The sequence below is a fragment of the Ciona intestinalis genome, unplaced genomic scaffold (genome assembly GCF_000224145.3).
Source record: "Ciona intestinalis unplaced genomic scaffold, KH HT000150.2, whole genome shotgun sequence".
Lineage (NCBI taxonomy): Eukaryota > Metazoa > Chordata > Ascidiacea > Phlebobranchia > Cionidae > Ciona > Ciona intestinalis.
In genome coordinates this window covers 175,477-195,911 of record NW_004190472.2, presented here as the reverse complement: position 1 = coordinate 195,911, position 20,435 = coordinate 175,477, and the positions used below count along the sequence as shown (strand labels likewise).

Sequence of the window (20,435 nt, the reverse complement as noted above, 5' to 3'; positions counted from 1 at the left end):
ACAGTACACCTGTGTTATAACGGCTGTCTTTACCCCACCATTTGAGGATAAATAAGTTACATACTCGTTAACTTGAAAGTGGGCACGAAGTGTATGAAACTAAACACCCGTGTCATAACGACTGCCGCGCCATGCGAGGATAAAAAGTTACATGATAACTGATAGACAGCCAATACATATACCCAAGGGAGCACTAGCGTAGCCGTAATAGCTATGAACGTGATACACTAATGCGTCGCGACGACCGGCGACCCCTTGTATATAATTTAAACTTAATCTACAATATGTCGCGAACTACTTTGTTGTTAAAGGTTAACATCTGCGTTAATAATGTCTTGTGACGTGGATAGACTATGTGTTACGTCATAGACCATATCGAAAAAAGACTAAAATATAAAACTGAACAATTAAAAACACAAAATCGCTTTAAATCAGTTCTAATATTAATAAAATAAAAACAATGACCGTATTTTGGAATTGGACTTAAATTGAATGCCAAAATGCTTGAGAAACTTAGCACATAAAACACAGATTTTTAATACAAACATATATATATATTATAATAATTGAAATATATATATAAATGATGAGGAAATATGTGTATATCATATGACACCTTTGTCTTCATTTTTAAAGTTTAGAAACTAAATTAATTAAAACTAAAGTTCAAAAACCAAAAATCATTCTTCAAAAGTAAAGGAACTTATTGCTAAAATTATAAAAAGAAACATATTTCAAAATATTAGTTGTAGCTTTGAATCATTAAAACACATTAATACAAACATTACAGCCAGCGTAATAATGTGATTGTTTTTATTTCAGTGTTCAAACACTCCGGTTAAAAAAACAATTTTAGTGATGTCAACAGACTTAAGAAACATATTTCAAAATATTAGTTGTAACTTTGAATCCTTAAAACACATTACACAAGTGCTTACCAATATGGTGGCCGATGGCCATTTTTTGGTGACCAGTTTCAGAATTTCTTTCTGTCTTGCGCGTTTCTTTAATCTGAAACATGCAGAAGTTTTTGAAAGAGGAACATTTTTACTTTTAAGCTATACATATATATATATATATGATTATGAAGGTAAATTGTTTTGGGGGTTAAAAAACGTCAAACAGATGAGATATTGACTTATGTGTTACGTTATGCCCGGAAGGAACAACACTATCTGTGTCTGGTTATTCAGTGCGCCTACTTATTTAACCACAGAAGTCATTTCCAGTTCCAGAATCAATTTATTACAAAAGTTTGATCAAAGACTATAATTGCGTTATACAGAAGTATCTAGTGCAATATACTGTGTCTTGAAACTTAGTTTAATTTTAACTGGTGACAAACTATGATTCATAGTTTGGCATGGAAGCAGACACACTGTTAGGTCAGATTCCTTTTTAAATAAAGAGACAACACGTCTTTTTTGACGGATTAACCAAACTATTTATACTTTTTGTTATTTGAAGGCGAGGTCTATACGAGTAAGTCCTTAAATTTAGGCAAGAGTCGACCCCTTTTGCAAACACTCAAAGACTATCTTGCTATTACTTGGTGTAATGGATCAAATTTTGCTTAAATTCAAGGACCTCACCCGTATATATAGAATACTTGGACCAAACGAGAAGCTTTTAGCACTCCCCCTTAAACCTAGGCTCAAAAAAAAGAAACACATACACACCCCGTTTGGTCCAACTCTTGTAGATGAAGAAGATTGATAAACTTTCGGTTCCCCGCCTCCGTAACTTATTGACGTGAATGACGATTGGAAAGATGAACCCGGGATCTGGGGGGGGGGAAAGAGGGCATGAATATAATTACACTCATAGTTGTCAAACATAAGGAACCTCATTGATTAATGTGGTGAGTGGTGACACCGAACAGCAAGGTAAAAGCTGGGGTAACATTGGTAAATGGCAGTTACGCTCATAGTAGTCCAACATAGGGAAACTCGTTGATTAATGTGGTAAACATCATTGATAAATGTGGTGACACCTAACAGCAAAGTAAAAGCTTGGGTGACATTGTTAAAATACAGTTACACTAACAGTTGTCAAACATAGGGAACCTCATTGATTAATGTAGTCATTGTAGTGACACTGAACAGTAAGGTAAAAGCTGGGGTGACATTGTTAAAATGCAGTTACACTAATAGTAGTCAAACATAGGGAAACTCATTGATTAATTTGGTAAACATCATTGATTAATGGGTAAAAGCAGATATTATAGGCCTATAACTAGGGTGCTAAGATAAAACATACAATGTCAACATGTTACAAAAGTTTGGGTTTCTAATGTTACCCATTCAGCAATAACGGGCCAACATTACGTTTGTCTCTGTCAGCATATTATTAGTTTACCACGAGGGCAACGAACCAAAGAGATTTAATCTAATTTGGAAAATAGTAATTTAACGCTTGATCTGATGTGAATGTAATTATTAATTAGGTCGCAATCTATTACAGTGGGTCTAATGTCTACAGTGTCTTAACATACATAGTACTGGCAATAAACTAATTATATTTATACTAGAGTGCGAGAATGTGCATTATTGGATACTACTATAACAACTATATAATAAGTTATGTTATTCTTTGTGGGTGAGGATTGGGACCAGATTTTACCCATTACCCCACTAAATGTCCTACTTCTTATACAAAAAACTATGGTTTAATTTATCCAAGTCAGTATATTCTATATTGCTTACTTTGTGATATGAATCCTAAATACTCAAGCATGTTAAACCAACAAGTTCGTTCAAATATTAATTATAATAACACTCTAATTGACTCTATAGTTTTGCTTGGACTGCAATAACTGCACCGCACCACACCACTATGTTATGTTGTGTCAGTTGTGAGCATTTGTTTTTATTAAACATTATCCATTAGATATGTCTTAATGTATCTGAACACACCACAATGACAGGCACTGATCTATACAAAACATAACATGACTTTAAATTGTTATCTCCTTGAGTAGGCTACAATAGCAAAGAAAAAATTATTTTAAAAAAATGAAGAGAAGGAAAATAGCACCAAACGACAGTTGTTAAAAACACGCAAGCGAAAAAAAGCTGCTTGAAGAAAAACTACTGAAGTTGCAATATATAGTAACACCGACCTGGTCTGATGACATGAGTTCCATATTTCTCATCATATTTCCCATACCACCCATCCCCATACCCATCCCCATCCCCATGCTAGGGAACATACTCCTCATGCCAAACATGTCTCCACGGAAGGGACTCATCATCATAGTCGGCTAGAATGGTAAACAAGTTGCATTAAAACTTCGGTTGTCATAATATTTTTAATGTTGTACCAGTTGTATTATCATTGCATAAATAAAACCGGTTTAGTGTAAAGTGTTTTCAAATTGCTCATAACACATGCTTTGCTGATATGAACTTATTTAGTTATTTATCCCGCTTGGTGGAACAACGACAGTAGTTATGGTGGAACAACGACAGTAGTTATAACACAGGTGTTCTGTTTCATACACCTCGTGCCGCTTACGAGTTACCTTGTATGTAACTTATTTATCGTGGAATGACAAGGAAACGACAGTCGTTATAACATGGGTGTTCTCTGGGAGTGTCTTTTTTCAATTACTTTTTATATATAGCCGATAATTTAGACAACCCATTGCCATTAGTAACCATTGGGTTGGAGCTGTTAAGTACCCAAAGACACAAACATGTTTAGTTTAAAGAATTTGCACATCACATACCTCAGTATGCCTTCTCCCACCAGCTGTATATCTTGAATGCAATGGATTCCCCATCATAGATGCATTCATCATACGATGCATGTCAGCAAAGGGATCACTGTATTGATACATTAGGATAAATATACATAGTAGTAGTGATATTATGGCGACTTAACAACATCATCAGTAGTGTAGTTATGTTTTGAAGCTTAATTAAAATATCTACATAAAAACACTGTTGTTAGCGCTGTAACAACATATTACATAATTTTTGGAGAGATTTTTTTTACTTTGACCACTTCTACATCACATAGTAATGACTAGTGATTCTACATCACATAGTAATGACTAGTGACTTAACAACATCAGTAGTGTAGTTATGTTTTGAGCTTACTAAAAACACACAAAACACGAGTGTACTGCTGTTAGTCCTGTAACAACATATTACAAAATTTTTTGATCGATTTTTTTTTTACTTTAACCTCTTCTTTATTACATAAATGAGATTATTTTCAGTTTTAATCAAAGTAAAAATTCAAACCAGCTTCTATATGAACAAAGTGAAACTATTGACTAAGTTTTAACTTTACAATAAGTCTTGCTGAGTTGCATAAAAAAGTGCGAAGTTACATCAGTGGCATGAACGCGTACATAAGCAGCATGGGTGTTGGATAATGGGCCAACTCTGGCATAAATCCGAGGTCTTGGACAAGCACCTCACCCATATAAAATAGCTTCATAGGTAAAAAGTTACGTGAAATATAGTTTCCAGGTCTGCAACAAGGAACACACTCACATAGAATAAATATAACTATAGTTTACCATGGCCTGCCATCAAAGGAGTTGTAGGCAATAAAATACTAAAAATAAAATTTCCACAATGTTGGGGTAATGGGCAACTCTGGCCTAAATTCCAGGTTACATGGCATGCCTCACTGTAGAACCTCACCCATATAGAATAGCTTAATAGAAATGGGTTGCTTTAAATAGAATTTCCACTCACCCAAAAAACGGATCATCTTCGAACATTGAGCGAAACATCATCAATTTTAGATAAAAAGTAAGAATCAAATTATTTATTTTTCTATAACAGATCTAGAAGAATTGAAACATATGATTAGACCTCAACTCTGCTTCATGTTTGTCAAATTTTGTAAAAATGTAAAATTTACAAATTGAAACTTTGGGGCACAAGTTGGCGAAGAAAGACAGAGAAAATAAAACGAACAGTTTCTTAAAACTTTTTCATTTACTTTAAATCTGTTGCCATTCTTTTATAATAATGGAAAAGATGATTTTTATACAAAATCAAAGTAAAATAAGAAAGTAGAGATAATTTAGTGGAAATCATCTTTTTCTTTCATCGCCATCTAATGAAATATCTGGAATAAAAATAAAGTAAGATCAAAAATAATATAGAAGTTTAATAGATAGACCTAATATAAACTACAGATAAAACAAATCTAATGAAAATGAAACCACAAAGAAAAGAAAAAAAACGATCATGAAAAACAAATAAAAGAAGTCAATTAAAAGCAGTTAAACAATATTGAAGTTTAGACATCCTATACAGATAGTCTTCATTCCTTCACCCTAAATGCCAGAACAGCTGTTTTACAATCACAATTTACAAGGCATCAGCAGTTTATACATAATAACAAACCAACTCCAATCATCAGGTAAATTTATATTGGGAATAAACATTACGCTCGATGTCTCTCTTTTATCATGATAATAAACCCTTTTGTAGGCAATTTTAATTTAATAAGACGTTAACTTGAAACACTGCTATGGAAAATAAGCTCGCCAGAATAGATTTGTATTCATAATGTCTGGCAACAACAGCTAATTTAAAAGAAAATATATATATATATAGCTTATTCCTTTACCTGATGTTTGGTTTTCATATTTATCAACCAACTTATTCAGGTTTTCATCTTGAGGTGACCTCATAATCATGGCTAATGATGCAATACCAAGCACTGCGGGCAAAATAAAGGGGATTGTTTAAAACAAATCTACACCATAGATGTTAGGCGCTTTGGACCAAAAACCGGTGAAAAAAATGATGTTTCATTTCACCTCAAACTGTTTACAAAAAAAATATTTAAAACGATTTTTTGCTGGTGTTTCAAAAGGTTGGTAGTTTAAGTTAGGGGTTCTTAGTTACACAGGTTATTTGTTTAGAGGTAACATAGGGGGCTTCACAGCAGCAGATAACATTGGGCGCAGTTTAGCAGATAATGTAGAGGGCTTCGCAGGCACTAAAACTTGATTAAACCAAAAAATTACATAAATGAAGTTATTAATTAATTAAAATGACAAAACCGAACTCACAAGAAGCGATAGTGATGCCAGAAGTTGGCGTTATCTTTCCCAATCTAGTAAGATGTCCGATATATATTGATCCACTTAAAAAAGAAGCGCTCGCAACTATTTCACACTCTCTGCAAGCTTTTGGTTTTCTACGTGGTTTTCTGGGGTCGTCGATGGTAATTGTGTCTTCCAAGAACCACTTAACTCTGTCGCCCAACGTCATGTTGCGTTTGAAGTAATTTATGAATTCTGTAAAAATAATTTAACTTTTTTTTTCGCAATTAATCCAGGCGGCTCAATTACTTTCGCAGGATTACTATTAGGAATAAAAGCTCACGTTTATCGGCACAATTATTAAATTTTTAATTAAAAAATAAAAATAAAACGGAGTAACCAACTTTATAACTTCAATAAATAAAGGTATAACTTAAATAAATATTTTACTGGGACTACAATTAAGAAAAACATTTATTTATGTTATTTCTATGTAAATTTAATAAAGCAGTAAAGCACCACCCCGCGGATATTGTAAAAAAACATAGAGATCGTTTGTGCATTCGTTCATGGCGCGCGTTTTGCAATGGAGGAGTTTCGTGCGTTTTATTATGTTTGTAACCTTTTATTTGGCGTTAATAGTCGATATATTATTATTTATTTTCAAAGCTTATTCTTCATACGGTAGCATACTTTAAATAACCTGCTTAATCAATTGATTTTGCCATATTCAATAAAGATTTCATAGCAATTATAGTGCATGGAGAATTTAATATAGATATTTTTGATATCGCCTTCCTTTCACCATGGAGACGGTGTTACATGGCAAAGTCGACACAGCCCTAAGTTCCCCACACCAGGTTCTATATGATGGCAGAAGTAAAACGTATAAACCTTGCAATAATGTGAATGCAGAATATTTTAAAGGTGGGTTATTGTTGTTGTTTAGGAGCTTTGTTTGTTGTTGTGTAATGGTGCTAGTGAAGAATCCTTCCCATACATTATACATGATAAAAATATAGTTTGTTTAAAAAGTAAGTTACGTATGTGGTAATTCATAAGTGGGCACGAGGTGTATGAATCAAACACCCGTGTTATAATGACTTTTGTTGCCCCATGCCAGGATAAAGAAAGTACATTTGTTTATTTATATTTCCAGATGGAAAACATTGTTGGATAAGCGATGGATCTACATTAACAATCCTTAAGCATGGATCTTCATATATAGAGTCATATAGTAACTTTGAACGATATTTCGAAGGATTCAACGTCAAAATAACTTGTTGCAAGGTTTACCTTTACTTATACGTTTCTTGATAATTCTATATGGGAGAGGTCCTATGATGTGACGCGCAATGGGACCTAGAATACACAATTAGCCATTAAACCAACATTGTATAGGCATATTTTACTTTATATAGATGAGGTTCTATAGTCTGATATGTCATGGGACTTGATATATTGATCAGGTTGGCCCACAGTCTGATCGAATATCACCTTTAAAGTAAGGGTAAAGAATTGCGGAGTAAATTCTTTCTCATAAAACCTTCAATGGTACTTTTAATATTTAAAAATTTAAGCTGTGTTTTACAATCAACGTTTATTTATAATCACAACTTAATTTATCTCTTCGTTGCAGAAATACAAAAACTATCTTTTGGTCGGTTTGAAAACAAGTGATGAGAAAGGATACGTTTGTCTTCACTATCCCAACATTGGAAGGAACCTCAAAACAATTGAATTCCCATATCCTGTAAGTCATTTCATGCAAATAATTTCATGAAGTAGGCTGTTGCATGTTTGTACCCAAAGGTGCTAACCCTGGGGTGCCAGAGTGGGCAGGCTTAACTCTAAGAGTTTTTTGCACTGAATTCAGCAGTAAAACTGGTATGCTAAACATTATGTGGCCCCTGTTTCAAAAGTTTGGGTTTCAAATGTCAACCCAGGCAACACTTATGTTTCTATTCTATATGGGTGGCTCCCTGTAGGCAAATGTTTTGGCCAGATTTGGCTCCATTCGCGAACACCCGTGTGCATTCAAAAGTGATAAGCTTGCAATAGTAAAGTTCTTTACTCTTGTGCCGACTCCAACGTCTCAACCAAGGCCGATTCTATCCGATCCCATAATGTTACGCCTATAGGTCAGGTGACCTATTTTCTTTCTGCAATGCCTTAAGCAGTAAAACTGGGGTGCTGAAGCATATTATGTACTTTTTTTGTTACAACTCCAGCACCCCAACCGAGACGTGTTTTCTGTCCCATCTTTTGCCGTCTCCGACTACAAGCTCTTACTTTGTTCCTTGTATCTCATCCAGGTTACATCGCTAGAAGTAATCCTCACTGAGGGTGGAGCAAATACTTCATCTGTGGGTTTCTCACAGAAGTTACGATGGTTGTTTGGAGTTGTTGCTGTTGGTACTGAAGGAGGACATATATATCTACTTGATCTAAGGTCATCAAAGTTTCAAAATATTTTTAACCTGATGATGGTGACTTTAATGCAGAAACGTTGGTTTTAAAAGTATTATTGTTAGGATCTAACTTTAAAATAGGAAACCTCACTGAATAATGTGGTGAAGGCAATATACTTTGACAGTTTGACTCTGCTTGTTTGTTTAGACACCTAACAGCAGGGTAAAAGCTGGGGTGACATTGTTAAATACAGTTACACTCATAGTTGTCAAACATATGGAATCTCATTGATTAATGTGGTGATGCAATATACTTTAGCTCTACTTGTTTGTATAAAGACACCTAACAGCAGGGTAAAAGCTGTTATAGGCAAAAATATTAGGGTTCTAAAACATATTCTGCCTGTCACCCTTGTTCTTTAACATTATGTATAATTTTAACCTTATGTTCTCCAATACTTTATAGGCTTGATGAAGAAATTGACATCCTTAGACATAAATGTCACATCTCTAGTGTAGAAGCCGTGCCAACTGTGGTACGTGATGTACCTCGCTTAAGAGATGAAGTAAATCAACAGAAATCCCACCTCGCGTTTGAGTTAATAGGTATGCTCACTTATAAATTCACCCATAAACGACCACGGGGTCTATAAAACAGAACACCCGTAATCACCATCGTTTTCCGCCCACGCGAGGGTAAATAAGTTAAATACATACATATAGGTGCTCATATATTAATATATGAACACCCTGCTTATACCGACTGTTATTTAATAATATATAAGTTAATTACATACATTCATTTGTTCAAAATACATTTCAAACATCATCTTAAAACCTATCTTTTAGAATCGTCTCATGAGAATGGCAGCTTCCATTACATAACAATGGATGATCAAATTATTGAAACTTTTGATTCGAACGATATCTCAGTCTCCTCCATGTATTTTGAACCACGCGCCACTTCGCTTTTTGTCGGCTTTTCATTCGGACAATTCCATATATTCTGCCTCAAAAGTTTATCACTTGTGTAAGTTATGCATTGTAATATAATGTATTCTAACAAGGTTGTTTAGTGTATAATGCATTAAGTAGTATTTTTTGGAGAGGCCTTACAGTAATGGTTTATTTGCAAGACAAATTTTATAAAGTACTGTGGTCTATTTATTATGTCTTTTTCAGGTTTTACTTAACTATATAAAATTTCGTGATAAACATAGATATCCTATTACAATAATGTTTAAATATGTTCTAAAATAAATAACAACGATAACCATATTTTTCTAAATTAAATATAAATATAAAAACTGATGTTTTTGTCGCTATATCCTGTCTTTTCGTCCAAAATATTTCTAAATCTTCGCTACCGTAATGGAAGGACAAATAAAGTTATTATTAACCGACAACCGTACAGATTCAGCAGCGACACTCAACAATATGCATCAGCTGTGGTGAAGTTCGCTTTCCAAGAACCTGAAAACGATCCTCGGAATTTCTGTTATTTATGGCTTGTTAAGCAATCAATGGTGGATGAAGAAACGTAAGTCAAAATATATAGTAGGGTGGGGGAAGATGGGTAACCTTTTCATTCTATTTTCTCATCACATTTGGTAGTAAACATGGAACATTCAAAGAATTATAAAACCATATTCCTACGACTCCTATAGACCGTTCTTAGTTGTTTAAAACACGATCAGGGTATTTGGATATTATGTGCTAAAGGTGTCCCGTCTTACCCCATAATTTCTCTAGTTGTTGTTGGTTTGTATATTGCAGGTGTCACATATTTTATATTTAAAAAATCAGGTTTTAAACAATTATTATATTTCAATGGTTTATTTAAGACATTAACAAGATATTTGTTCCCCAGAAATGAGAACACAATGAACGCCACCATGTACCAACTAATGTTTCAACATAAAGAAGTTGTCCATACACCAAACTCCATCACATCACTATACAGTAATCTTGAGTGTTGCTCGGCCAGGTTTGAACTGATATTAGACGCAACACTTGGTGTAAAACCAATGCCTGGGAGGTCACACCTGTTGCAATGTACCAGTGTGGGTGAGTATGTGTTTGCTTTCGTGTATTCATATTGTATTTTATGCGTGTCTGGTGTATAACAAATTAAGAAGACACATACAGTATAAAACTTATATTTTGGCATTAAGCGCGAGGTGTATACCTCTATTTAAATGTAGATGGGTTTTGTTTTTTTCTTAATTGTGTAATTATGTTTAAATGTACATGAATTAAGTTTAAATTATTGTTATTATTTTAAATTTAGTTAAAAAATCATTAGATCAATTAACTAAAGGCGGTGTGTCTGGTCTATATTAATAAGCATGAGGTGTATGAACACGCTGTGTATGTAAAACATGGGTTCCCAAACTTATAAAATCGTGGGCCAATATGTGAAATCGTAATTATGCGACCGGTCGTCGGGCAAGGTTTTCCTCGATCTATTTGCCTCGCTAATTGTATTGGCAAAATGTCGCGGAATAGCCCCCTATACCAGAGTAACAAGCATGGCAGGTTGGCCGATGCTGTGACAGTCATAACTATTTTTTATGACGTAACAAAAGCAATGTAAATTATTACAGAAATCAATAAAACATTTTTGGAAGATTTTTTTAAAGTAATATGTTCATTTGTGAAAGTATGTAATCGGTAATTTAAAGTCCTCTGAGGGCCATTTATTTTGCTCCTGCGGGCCGCGGTTTGGAAACCCTTGATGCAAAGACACCCATGTTACTTCTTTCCATCAAGCATATACAATAAAACAACATTCCCACAGAACATTATTGTCCGATGAACCGAATATTAAACGAGGAAGACAAGGAAGAGAACTCGACGCCGGACACAAGCCTCCTAATACTTGGATGGGGCACGATTACTGGAGGGGAGAGTCGTAATGTGCAGGTCATTGTGTTTGATATTAACAGATGGTATGTCTGCCACATGCCAAGTTGTTACAGGTGTGTATGATGTTATATATTCTATATTGTAGTTTGTTAATATATGTAGTGTATGATTTTTGAATGATATAAAGTCTAGTTGGGCACAGATTTTAACATAGTTTGGTGCATCATTTTTAGAGCGAAAAATCTTGTTTTGGTCAGATTTTTGATGCTAGTTCCAGGTAAAAGTTATGCGCTCTGCAATCAGAGTATGTCAACTTTGCTGTTACTGTTCAAGTTTTGTTACGGCTTATTGAGCTTAATTTTTGAGGCAGAAAATATTTGTTCAGCACAAAATTGGTGTCTGTTTGAGTAACCATTATTGTAACAAAAACAATTTAACTTTTACTTTAATAATCTTTTTTTTACTGTTTTTACAAGCTTTTTTTGTTAACACATAACTTTTTCAATTATTGTTTTTTTAACCTAAATAAATTTTGCCATAACTTTATTATCCAGAGTTTACGATGATGAAGCAAATTACCTCGTGTTTTGGGAACTTGATTCTGTTCTTCCGACTTGTAACAGCGATTTGTTGGTAAGATGAATAATCATGGTATTAGGATTTCTATGTTTCCATATTTATACAGTTCAAATTTGCCTGACACTAACATATAAACTGGTTCATAAAAGACATGTTTTTTTGCTATTTTTCTTAGAAACACATTTTAAAAACCCTTATTTGCGCACATGTTTGTTTTTAAAAAATAACTATTTTATTTTTATTTTTTTTAAAATCCCTTTTTTACATTTCGTTGCTAAAAGTACATTTTTATTAAAATCTTATAATCTTCAACCCCACACACAGTGCATCCACACACCCACATCCTCATTGACAAGATTCAAATCCAAGCAACACCCGTGTCCGGAGCTTTTCCTTCTCCCATCGTCCCTCAGCCTCACAACCAACATCTTACTATCGGATCAAACCATCACTTGTAAAATGCCTGGGATACAAAAACAAGTCAGTTGCTTTGCTTTATCAAAATCAATTTTTACTTTAGATCTGCTCATAGACGTACCATTAGCATTTGTGGTACCCGGGGTGGCATTAAAATTAAAAGGTAAGTGTTATCATACGTTTACCTCCTTAAAAAATACCAGTTGCTTCACTTTATCACAACAACTTCAGACCTACTCCTGGGTACCTGCAGCAACATTGGAAACAGGAGTGAAATTATATGTTTCACTACTTAAATAGGCTAATATGTCATGTGTTATACAAGCATATACAGACAACCAGTTTTATCTGCCAAAGCAAAGCATATGCACACATTGATGGGCCAATGCTAGCCTAAATTTTAGGGCTCATCGCGTGCCTGCCGTAGGACCTCTCCCATATAGAATATTATTTACCACATTTTCACAATAATACACAAGTTTTCTAATTTCATCTACGAGGTTTACTGCATTTTACTAATGTCTTCCCATATTTATTTTAATATTCTAAAACTTGACACCCATTTTTTCCTCACAGGTAATGCAGTTCCTTTCAAACGGAAGATTGCACTGTTTACTTGAACCAGATGAAACATTCCAACAAATGATGTTGGTTGGCCTCATTGAACAGACCAACATTGTGGCAATGACGGTTGATAGAAAACGGGAAATGATTTTATCAGCAGGTAAATCGTCAAGTGTGTCTGGTCTCTGGTGTATAAGAAGACACCCATGTTATAACTGGACAGTGAGCATGAGGTGTATGAATACACCATGTGTGTCTGGTGTATAAGAAGACACCAATGTTATAACTTGACAGTAAGCATGAGGTGTATGAATGCATATAGAATGTGCATGTACATAATGGGCTAACTCTGGCCTAAATCATAGGCCCCATGGCATGACTCACTGTATGACCTCACCCATATAGAATAGAATGTGCATATACAATGTTGGGGTATTGGGCCAACTCTGGTTTAAATCTCAGGTCCCATAGCGTGCCTCACTGTAGGACCTCACCCATATAGAATAGAATGTGCATTTACAATGTTGGGGTAATGGGCCAACTCTGGTCTAAATCCCAGATCCCATGGCATGCCTCACTGTAGGAACCCACCAATATAGAATATATTAAGCTTACATTTTCGTCCCCAGCGTTGGATCACGGATTATTTGGCTTCTTATCTCGTGTGATCAGTGACTTATCATCAGGAGAACACGCAGGGTCAGGATGTTCGTTAAGATTCATCATGGAATGGGCTTGGAAGACTGTGGCCATCATCAAGGATTCAATTGATAATTTATGTTAGTGGGCGTTATATTCTATATGGTTGAAGTATAATGTCTATTTTTATATAGGTTAATTATACATTTTATTCTATATGGGTTTTCTTATATAGTAGGGTGAGGAAGATGGGACACCTTTTCATTCTATTTTCCTGTCCCACTTGATAGTAAACAAAGAACATTTAAAGTACTAAAAAACATATCTTCACGACTCCCATAGATCGTTGTTATTGTTTAAAACATGATCAAGATATATTTGGATATTATGTGCTAAAAGTGTTTCGTTTTACCCCACCCTACTATACGTTACGTATACTTGCCAAGTTTCTATTCTATATGGGTTAGTTTTGGTTTTTACTTTTTTTAATGTTTTTCCAGGTGTCCCCATATTTGACTGCGGTGGAGTCCCATTAGATGTTTCAGTTCATAATCTACTTGCGTTCCATAACTCGCAACTATCTGATATTGGTCTCGTGTTTAAGGTGTTTAACATATTATATAGGAGTTTTTATCTTTTTTCATTTCATACAATTTATATGAGTTTATGGAAGACAGACAGTTTCAGGCGATGTAGGACAGATTTTGCTAATACATATAACAAGCAAAAGCAAATTATGGCATAAATAATGAGACATATTTTTAAACAACATCAAAATAATACATAATAACATCTATTTTATATTCTGCCTATTTTAGTAGTCTGTATAATGAATGTACGAAAGTGTCCGATCTAGTGCAATATCGCAGAATTATTCTTACCGGCGACAGAGAAATACAAGTCATATTGTAGTCTGTTACAATATGTAAGTGGTCAAACCTATATTAAGTGTTTTTATTCTTCGCCAGAAATTGTTGCGACAAGCCATATCCTCATCAGAACAAAGTAAATTGGAAATGGAAACTAAAGTCAACGTGGTTCAGCTTATCCGGGATTACTTAAAGGTAAAACACACAGTGTATTAGTATTCTGTCACTACCAGGCATCATGGAAAATTTAAAAATTGTACATAATCTTTTAATGGCTCATCTGTTATTAAAACATAGTGTATTTGCAACATTTGTCTGCCTGTCGGCATGACTTTATCAAGAATTCGCTGTTTGGCACACAAAACATGTGGTTCTATTTTATGTGGGTGAAGGCCCATAGAATGGCATGCCATGGGTTTTTATGATTTAGGCCAGAGTTGGCCCATTACCCTAACACCCAGGGTGCTACTCCATGGACCTCACCAGATGTTAAAGCCTGTCGTTTCTCTGGTGGTAGGTGACAAGGGTTTTGATCGTAATGGATGGAAGATCATTGTTTAACTGTGATGTAGAACACTTAATGAGGTGGTTTAGCAGCTCGTCTCATCATGGTATTTATTCTTCCCCACAGTATTAGGTAGAATATGTCTACTTGCATGGTATATGTTAGTACAGATGTTAACCCTGTTATATTTCCACAGGTGTTGCGATGGTTTATAAGCGCTCGTCTCCTTCCAGAGCAATGGGAGGCTCCTCAGGATGTCGTTACATCGGATGACTTTGCCTTCATATATAAACATGATGAACTGGGTTCCATATTCAAGGAAAGAAGAAGTGAACTTGGAAAGTTGCAAAGGTGATTGGGATCTTTTTACAGTTAAATTATGTTGTTAACATTAAAAAAATAAATATATATATAATTTGTTGTTGAAAAGAATAATTTAAATAAAAAGACACCAATTTTTTTGGGAAAGAGTATTAAAAAATTGTCAGCTCCAAAAATAGACCAATATATATATATATATATATATATATATATATGAACATTCCTTCAGGACATCATCAGGGGATATAACTTCATTTAAAAACAGTTCAACTCTAAAAAACAAATTTTTTGGACAGGATTAAAGAACAAAATGTTTAAACCTTTTCTTTGTGATCAGATTATCAAATAAAAAAATAAAAAAACACCAATAATAATTGACTAATATATGAATTTATTCAGGGCCCAGTCATCTGGATCATCTGAATCATCCAGTCTTCTTATGATTGATGGACTTATTGAAGATGCAGGGGAAGGGTTGCTGAGTCGCTGGAAGAAATTAAGTGAAAGTGACGACTCCTGCTGTTACCCACCACCAAGTTTAATGGTTAAATAATATTTTACAAATTTTTGAATTATTTTCAAATTATGAAGTGTGGGTCATGTGGAATATCATTATTAATTTAAATTTTTTTTTTAATTTTTTTTTTAATTTTGAGTAAAATTTCTGGTGATATTATTACAATGCAGTCAACCATAGTTGCCATCAGCCTCTTATACTCAAATAAATATACAGCCAGGAAAAAAATAAGGGAGATATTCAAAAAAAAAAATTTTAAATATTTTTTATAAATTTTTAGTAAAATTTGTAGCGACGTTGTTACAATGCAGTTAACCATAGTTGCTGCTTATACTAATATATATATATATATATATATAAATATATATACAGCCAGTGGCCCAGCTAGGAAAAATAAGGGGGTTTTTAAATAACTTTTTTTGTTGAATACTTTTTGGTGAATTTTTATTTATAAAAAAGCAGCCCTGGACTTCTGAAACCCTCTAGTAGCATCCTTTGTATGCAGCTGTAAAAGTTAGTTTTAATGCTAAAGGTGTCATATCTTCCCCCACCCTACTGATATTATTACAATCAGTCAACCATAGTTGTCAAACAGCCACTTAAGCGGGCCCTGGTCCCCTGAAATCCCTGTGACTCCTACTGTATATATCTGTACAGATTTGGTTTTAACACATTGCAATCCACAGGCGTTGCTGGATATGTATTACTTGGATAGCATGTCCGATACTAGCAAGCATTGTATCGTAACTTACTTTCTGCTCGATATGTTGGCCATGCATGAAACTATGGAAGACCAGGTGGGAATGTTAAAGTGAAACTAATAAAACATTGCAACCAATACACACAAAAAAATATATGAAACAAGTCAGATTTTGACCAATCCATAGTAATCACTAGGTTGGAGCAATTACTGTTACGTTCCTTGCACAAGAACATATACATCGATTTGGTTAAATACCACTGTAACAGCAGAAGTTAAATTCCCCCCATACACATCATAGGAATCGGAGCGAAGTGAGGAGTTCATAGCGATGAAAAACGAACATCTACAAACTGTCGGTTTATTCCCGGAAAGATTCCAACTTCAACACCCAACCACTAAACTTATCAAAGCATTCTGGCTGCTGGACCACAAGGAGTTTCATGTTAGTTTAAAAATTTTCTTGCCAGACTGGAATATTTAATTTTAATTTTACACTGGATGATTGGAATATATAAAGGTTAGACTGGAATATTAAAGTTTTTTGGAACTGGAATATTTAATTTTTCTTTTAGACTGGAATTTTAAATTTTACTTTTTTCTAATTTCTGTAACTTTGGGGTAAGATGTATAGTTTTGTATAACATTGACCAGCAATTGGTTATAATATCTAGCGTTGCTGCCAGGAATGTTATACTTGTAAATTAAGCTCTTCCGGCTCGAATTTTGCTGACTGGCGTCCTATTCAAGTTGCCTTTATCAGGGTGAACGGCACTCAATAAAACGGAAAATAATAATCTGTTTAGTAAGAAAAGTATATTCACAGTTTCTGTAAGCAACTGGGTCAGCAGGATGAAAAATATTGTAAAACCTTCTGCAATATCAAGCAAAACAAATATTTTGTTTATGTTAAGGAATAAAAATACACATATGTTAGTTTAAATTTTTTCCTACTACAATAAATAAAAGTAACCTAAGGCAGACCTATATATATATACCTGTTGTTGCCAAGTATAATATACTTGTATTTTAAGCTTTTTCAAAAGTTTTAGTAAGCAATGTTTCGAGTTCACTTTTAATTCTAAATTAAGTTAATATTGATTCATAAAGCTTAGTCTAGTAAGTGTTACTGGTAGTAACATTTAACACCAAAACTGCTGCATGGAAAAAATGGTATTTTATGTTGTATTTTATGCTAAAATGTCAGCTGCCAAATTGTATTTCAAACATACCTCGCCAAATTTTTTTAATATTTATTTTCTAAATTATTTATTTTAAATTTTCCCAACATTTTTTGTTTCCAGGATTCCATCCGTATGTTCTGTGAGGCGGGGTCGAGCTGTCCGTCGCTATCATGGCAACACCGTCGTATATTACTCGCATATTTATTGCAAGGTCATCATGACTTGGCGTTACGTTACCTCCTCACTTGCCAACCTCCAACACTGTCGGAGGAAGACGTGAAACTTAAGATCGATATTTATGTCAAGAACAAGTTAGTAGTAAATGTAATGAATGCAATAAAAGAACTTAAATGAAGGAATGCATATTTTTCCTTTTTTATTATTAGGGTAATGTTATACCATGTTATTTTGATAAAGTTTGATGTTTGTTTCAAGAACAAGTTAGTAGTGAATGAATGAATGTATATTTTTTAACCTCGGATGGTGGGATAACGTTAGTCGTATAACACGGGCCACGGGTGTTCTTTTTAACACACCTTGTGCCCGCTTACGAGCTGCCCCATAGTTTATATTCTCTAACCAGCTTGCCAGATATCATGTACTGTAATCTAATCTTTAGTCAATATTGATAAGATTCTTGGGCCCATGGGTTCAAGCCAGATTTAGCCCCAACACCCAGGCACCCTTATATACACACAGGGTGACTCCTTTCTGAACCTAGCCCCACCACTCTTGCATTTGTGCAAGGCCATGGAACGATTCATTAGTTGTTTATTAAATAAGGTTTAAACAAACTTAAAACGTTTCATAGCAACCTAAAAGAAACAAAGAGTTAAAGAAGCTATAAAGACAACTTAACGCGCACTCTAACTTAACTACAGTCAAATGGCAAGTAACACATGCAAACTGAGTAACGTGACACATTAGGAAATACGGGAGAAACGTAGGAATGTTAATTAGGAGCAACACACTTAAAGCGGCGCGTAACAATAATAAGAGAGAAGGAACTCACTACATGCTATTTAACCTTCAGTAATTTAACACATAAGTATCCCCTAAACTTACTTTAAATATTCCCCAACATTAAATATGGTGGTTTGGGGGAAGACGAGACACCTTTAGCGCATAATATCCAAATATCCTGATCTTGTTTTAAACAATTAACAACGCTCTATGTAAGTCGTGAGGATACGGTTTTGTAATTTGTTGAATGTTCTTTGTTTACTATCAAATGAAATGAGAAAATAGAATGAAAAGGTGTCCCATCTTCCCCCATCCTCTTACCTATTAAATTTCCCAACAGTCTTCCTTTACTTGGACTTGAAACGGTAAAAATCAATTCTGAACCCGACAACCAGTTAACATTATTCTCCCATCTTTTCACTTCATGTCATGAACAACACCTACTCAAAGATCTCATCAACCTATCTGTATCAAAGGAGGAAGATGTGAGTATTTCATGGTTGGTTGGTTTTAGAACAGTATTTCACAATTGTTTTCTTTTTGCAGCAGTGTTTCACAATTATTTTTGCGATTTTAGAATGTGAGTTTTATTTCATGATTGCTTGTAGGGAGCAGTGTTTCACAATTGTTGTCATTTTGGCAGCAGTGTTTCACAATTGTTGTCATTTTGGCAGCAGTGTTTCACAATTGTTGTCATTTTGGCAGCAGTGTTTCACAATTATTTTTGTCACTTTGGCAACAGTGTTTTACAATCATTTTTGTTTTTTTGGCCGCAGTGTTTCACAATTATTTTTATACAATTTTGCCAATATATATTTTTTTTCCATTTTAGAGCAGTGTTTCACAAGTATTTTTGCAACAGTTGTTTGGAACATGAACGTTTTTTTTCTATGCAATACCTTCATTATAGTTATTTGCTATTTGTCACATTATTAACATTTAATTGTGAAACAGTCATTTTCTTGTTTATTTTAAAACTTGTTTGTGAGATATTAAATTGTTTATACATTTATACTGGATACCTATCCTGGTTGCATGCATACCTTGCACACCCATGTTGTTATCACTTAATATCAAACATTAATCACCAATGTTCCAACTCTTGCAGGATCTTGTACTGAAGGTTCTACAATCCAACGTCATCCCGAACTCCCATGAAATGTTGGTGTTCTACCATCTACATAAGTCTCGCCATGTTGAAGCTATCAAGGCCTACCACACCAACAAACATAGATATATGATGGTATGAATGCTCTCACTGTGTTTAGATTAATGTAACTTATTTATTCTGGCGTGTAGGGCAATCGTTATAACACGGGTATTCTGTACCATACACTTCGTGCTCGCTTACAAGTTACGACGTATGTAACTTTGTGGGTGATTAATTTTTTTTCTGCATAGTTAGACAATCCATTAGTGACCACTGGGTTGGAGGTATGTCCATAAGTGTCCTGCCCAAGTACACATATAGAATTCCCTAACGTCCACAAAATAACCTACAAATGTTTACAGCATAAGGCTTTAAATATTCGAATCATTTATTTATTGCATCATAATATCATATATGTTATAATAATAATACACTCGATCAATAAAAGAATGGATATAACTTGATAAATATCCGAGAGGTCTCGTACAGTGAAAATAATATTACACCCTGCAGATATATATATGTTGATCCAACAATACTCTGATGCATCAGTGGATATATTTACCCCAGATTGGAAAGTTTGATTTTTGGTGAAAGATTTCTTTTGAACAATTTTGAATTGGATTCTTGGCCTAAACTAATTTTTGTCCGTAATTTCACATATTTGTGACGTTCATTTTATCAAGCATTCACAACAGCAGTATGAATACAAAGACTTGAGCATGGGTG

General features: G+C 34.3%; 2 protein-coding genes across 2 annotated transcripts in view; one reads left to right on the top strand and one right to left on the bottom strand.

The window, feature by feature from the left end:
• The window catches only part of LOC100175391 (myeloid leukemia factor 2), a 10,918-nt gene extending 4,640 nt beyond the window's left edge, over window positions 1-6,278 (bottom strand). The window contains exons 1-7 of the mRNA XM_026839074.1: window positions 6,047-6,278; window positions 5,599-5,691; window positions 4,713-5,091; window positions 3,731-3,827; window positions 3,122-3,262; window positions 1,680-1,784; window positions 939-1,011 (exon numbers count right to left, since the gene is read on the bottom strand). Coding sequence (XP_026694875.1) covers window positions 939-1,011; window positions 1,680-1,784; window positions 3,122-3,262; window positions 3,731-3,827; window positions 4,713-4,753 — 457 coding nt within the window. The 5' untranslated portion in view covers window positions 4,754-5,091; window positions 5,599-5,691; window positions 6,047-6,278. The remainder of the gene's footprint in view (window positions 1-938; window positions 1,012-1,679; window positions 1,785-3,121; window positions 3,263-3,730; window positions 3,828-4,712; window positions 5,092-5,598; window positions 5,692-6,046) is intronic.
• Window positions 6,279-6,752: 474 nt separating this feature from the next.
• LOC100183215 (protein ELYS-like) lies at window positions 6,753-19,824 on the top strand. The gene is made up of 22 exons (XM_026839070.1): window positions 6,753-6,946; window positions 7,179-7,309; window positions 7,659-7,772; window positions 8,335-8,471; window positions 8,897-9,036; window positions 9,280-9,460; window positions 9,845-9,970; window positions 10,301-10,497; window positions 11,231-11,411; window positions 11,853-11,931; window positions 12,202-12,357; window positions 12,871-13,018; window positions 13,488-13,637; window positions 13,998-14,101; window positions 14,466-14,561; window positions 15,068-15,222; window positions 15,592-15,736; window positions 16,396-16,506; window positions 16,711-16,854; window positions 17,714-17,904; window positions 18,897-19,041; window positions 19,665-19,824. The coding sequence occupies exons 1-22, from the start codon at window positions 6,826-6,828 to the stop codon at window positions 19,803-19,805; spliced, it is 3,093 nt and encodes a 1,030-aa protein (XP_026694871.1). The 5' UTR covers window positions 6,753-6,825; the 3' UTR covers window positions 19,806-19,824.
• The last annotated feature ends 611 nt before the right edge of the window (window positions 19,825-20,435 follow it).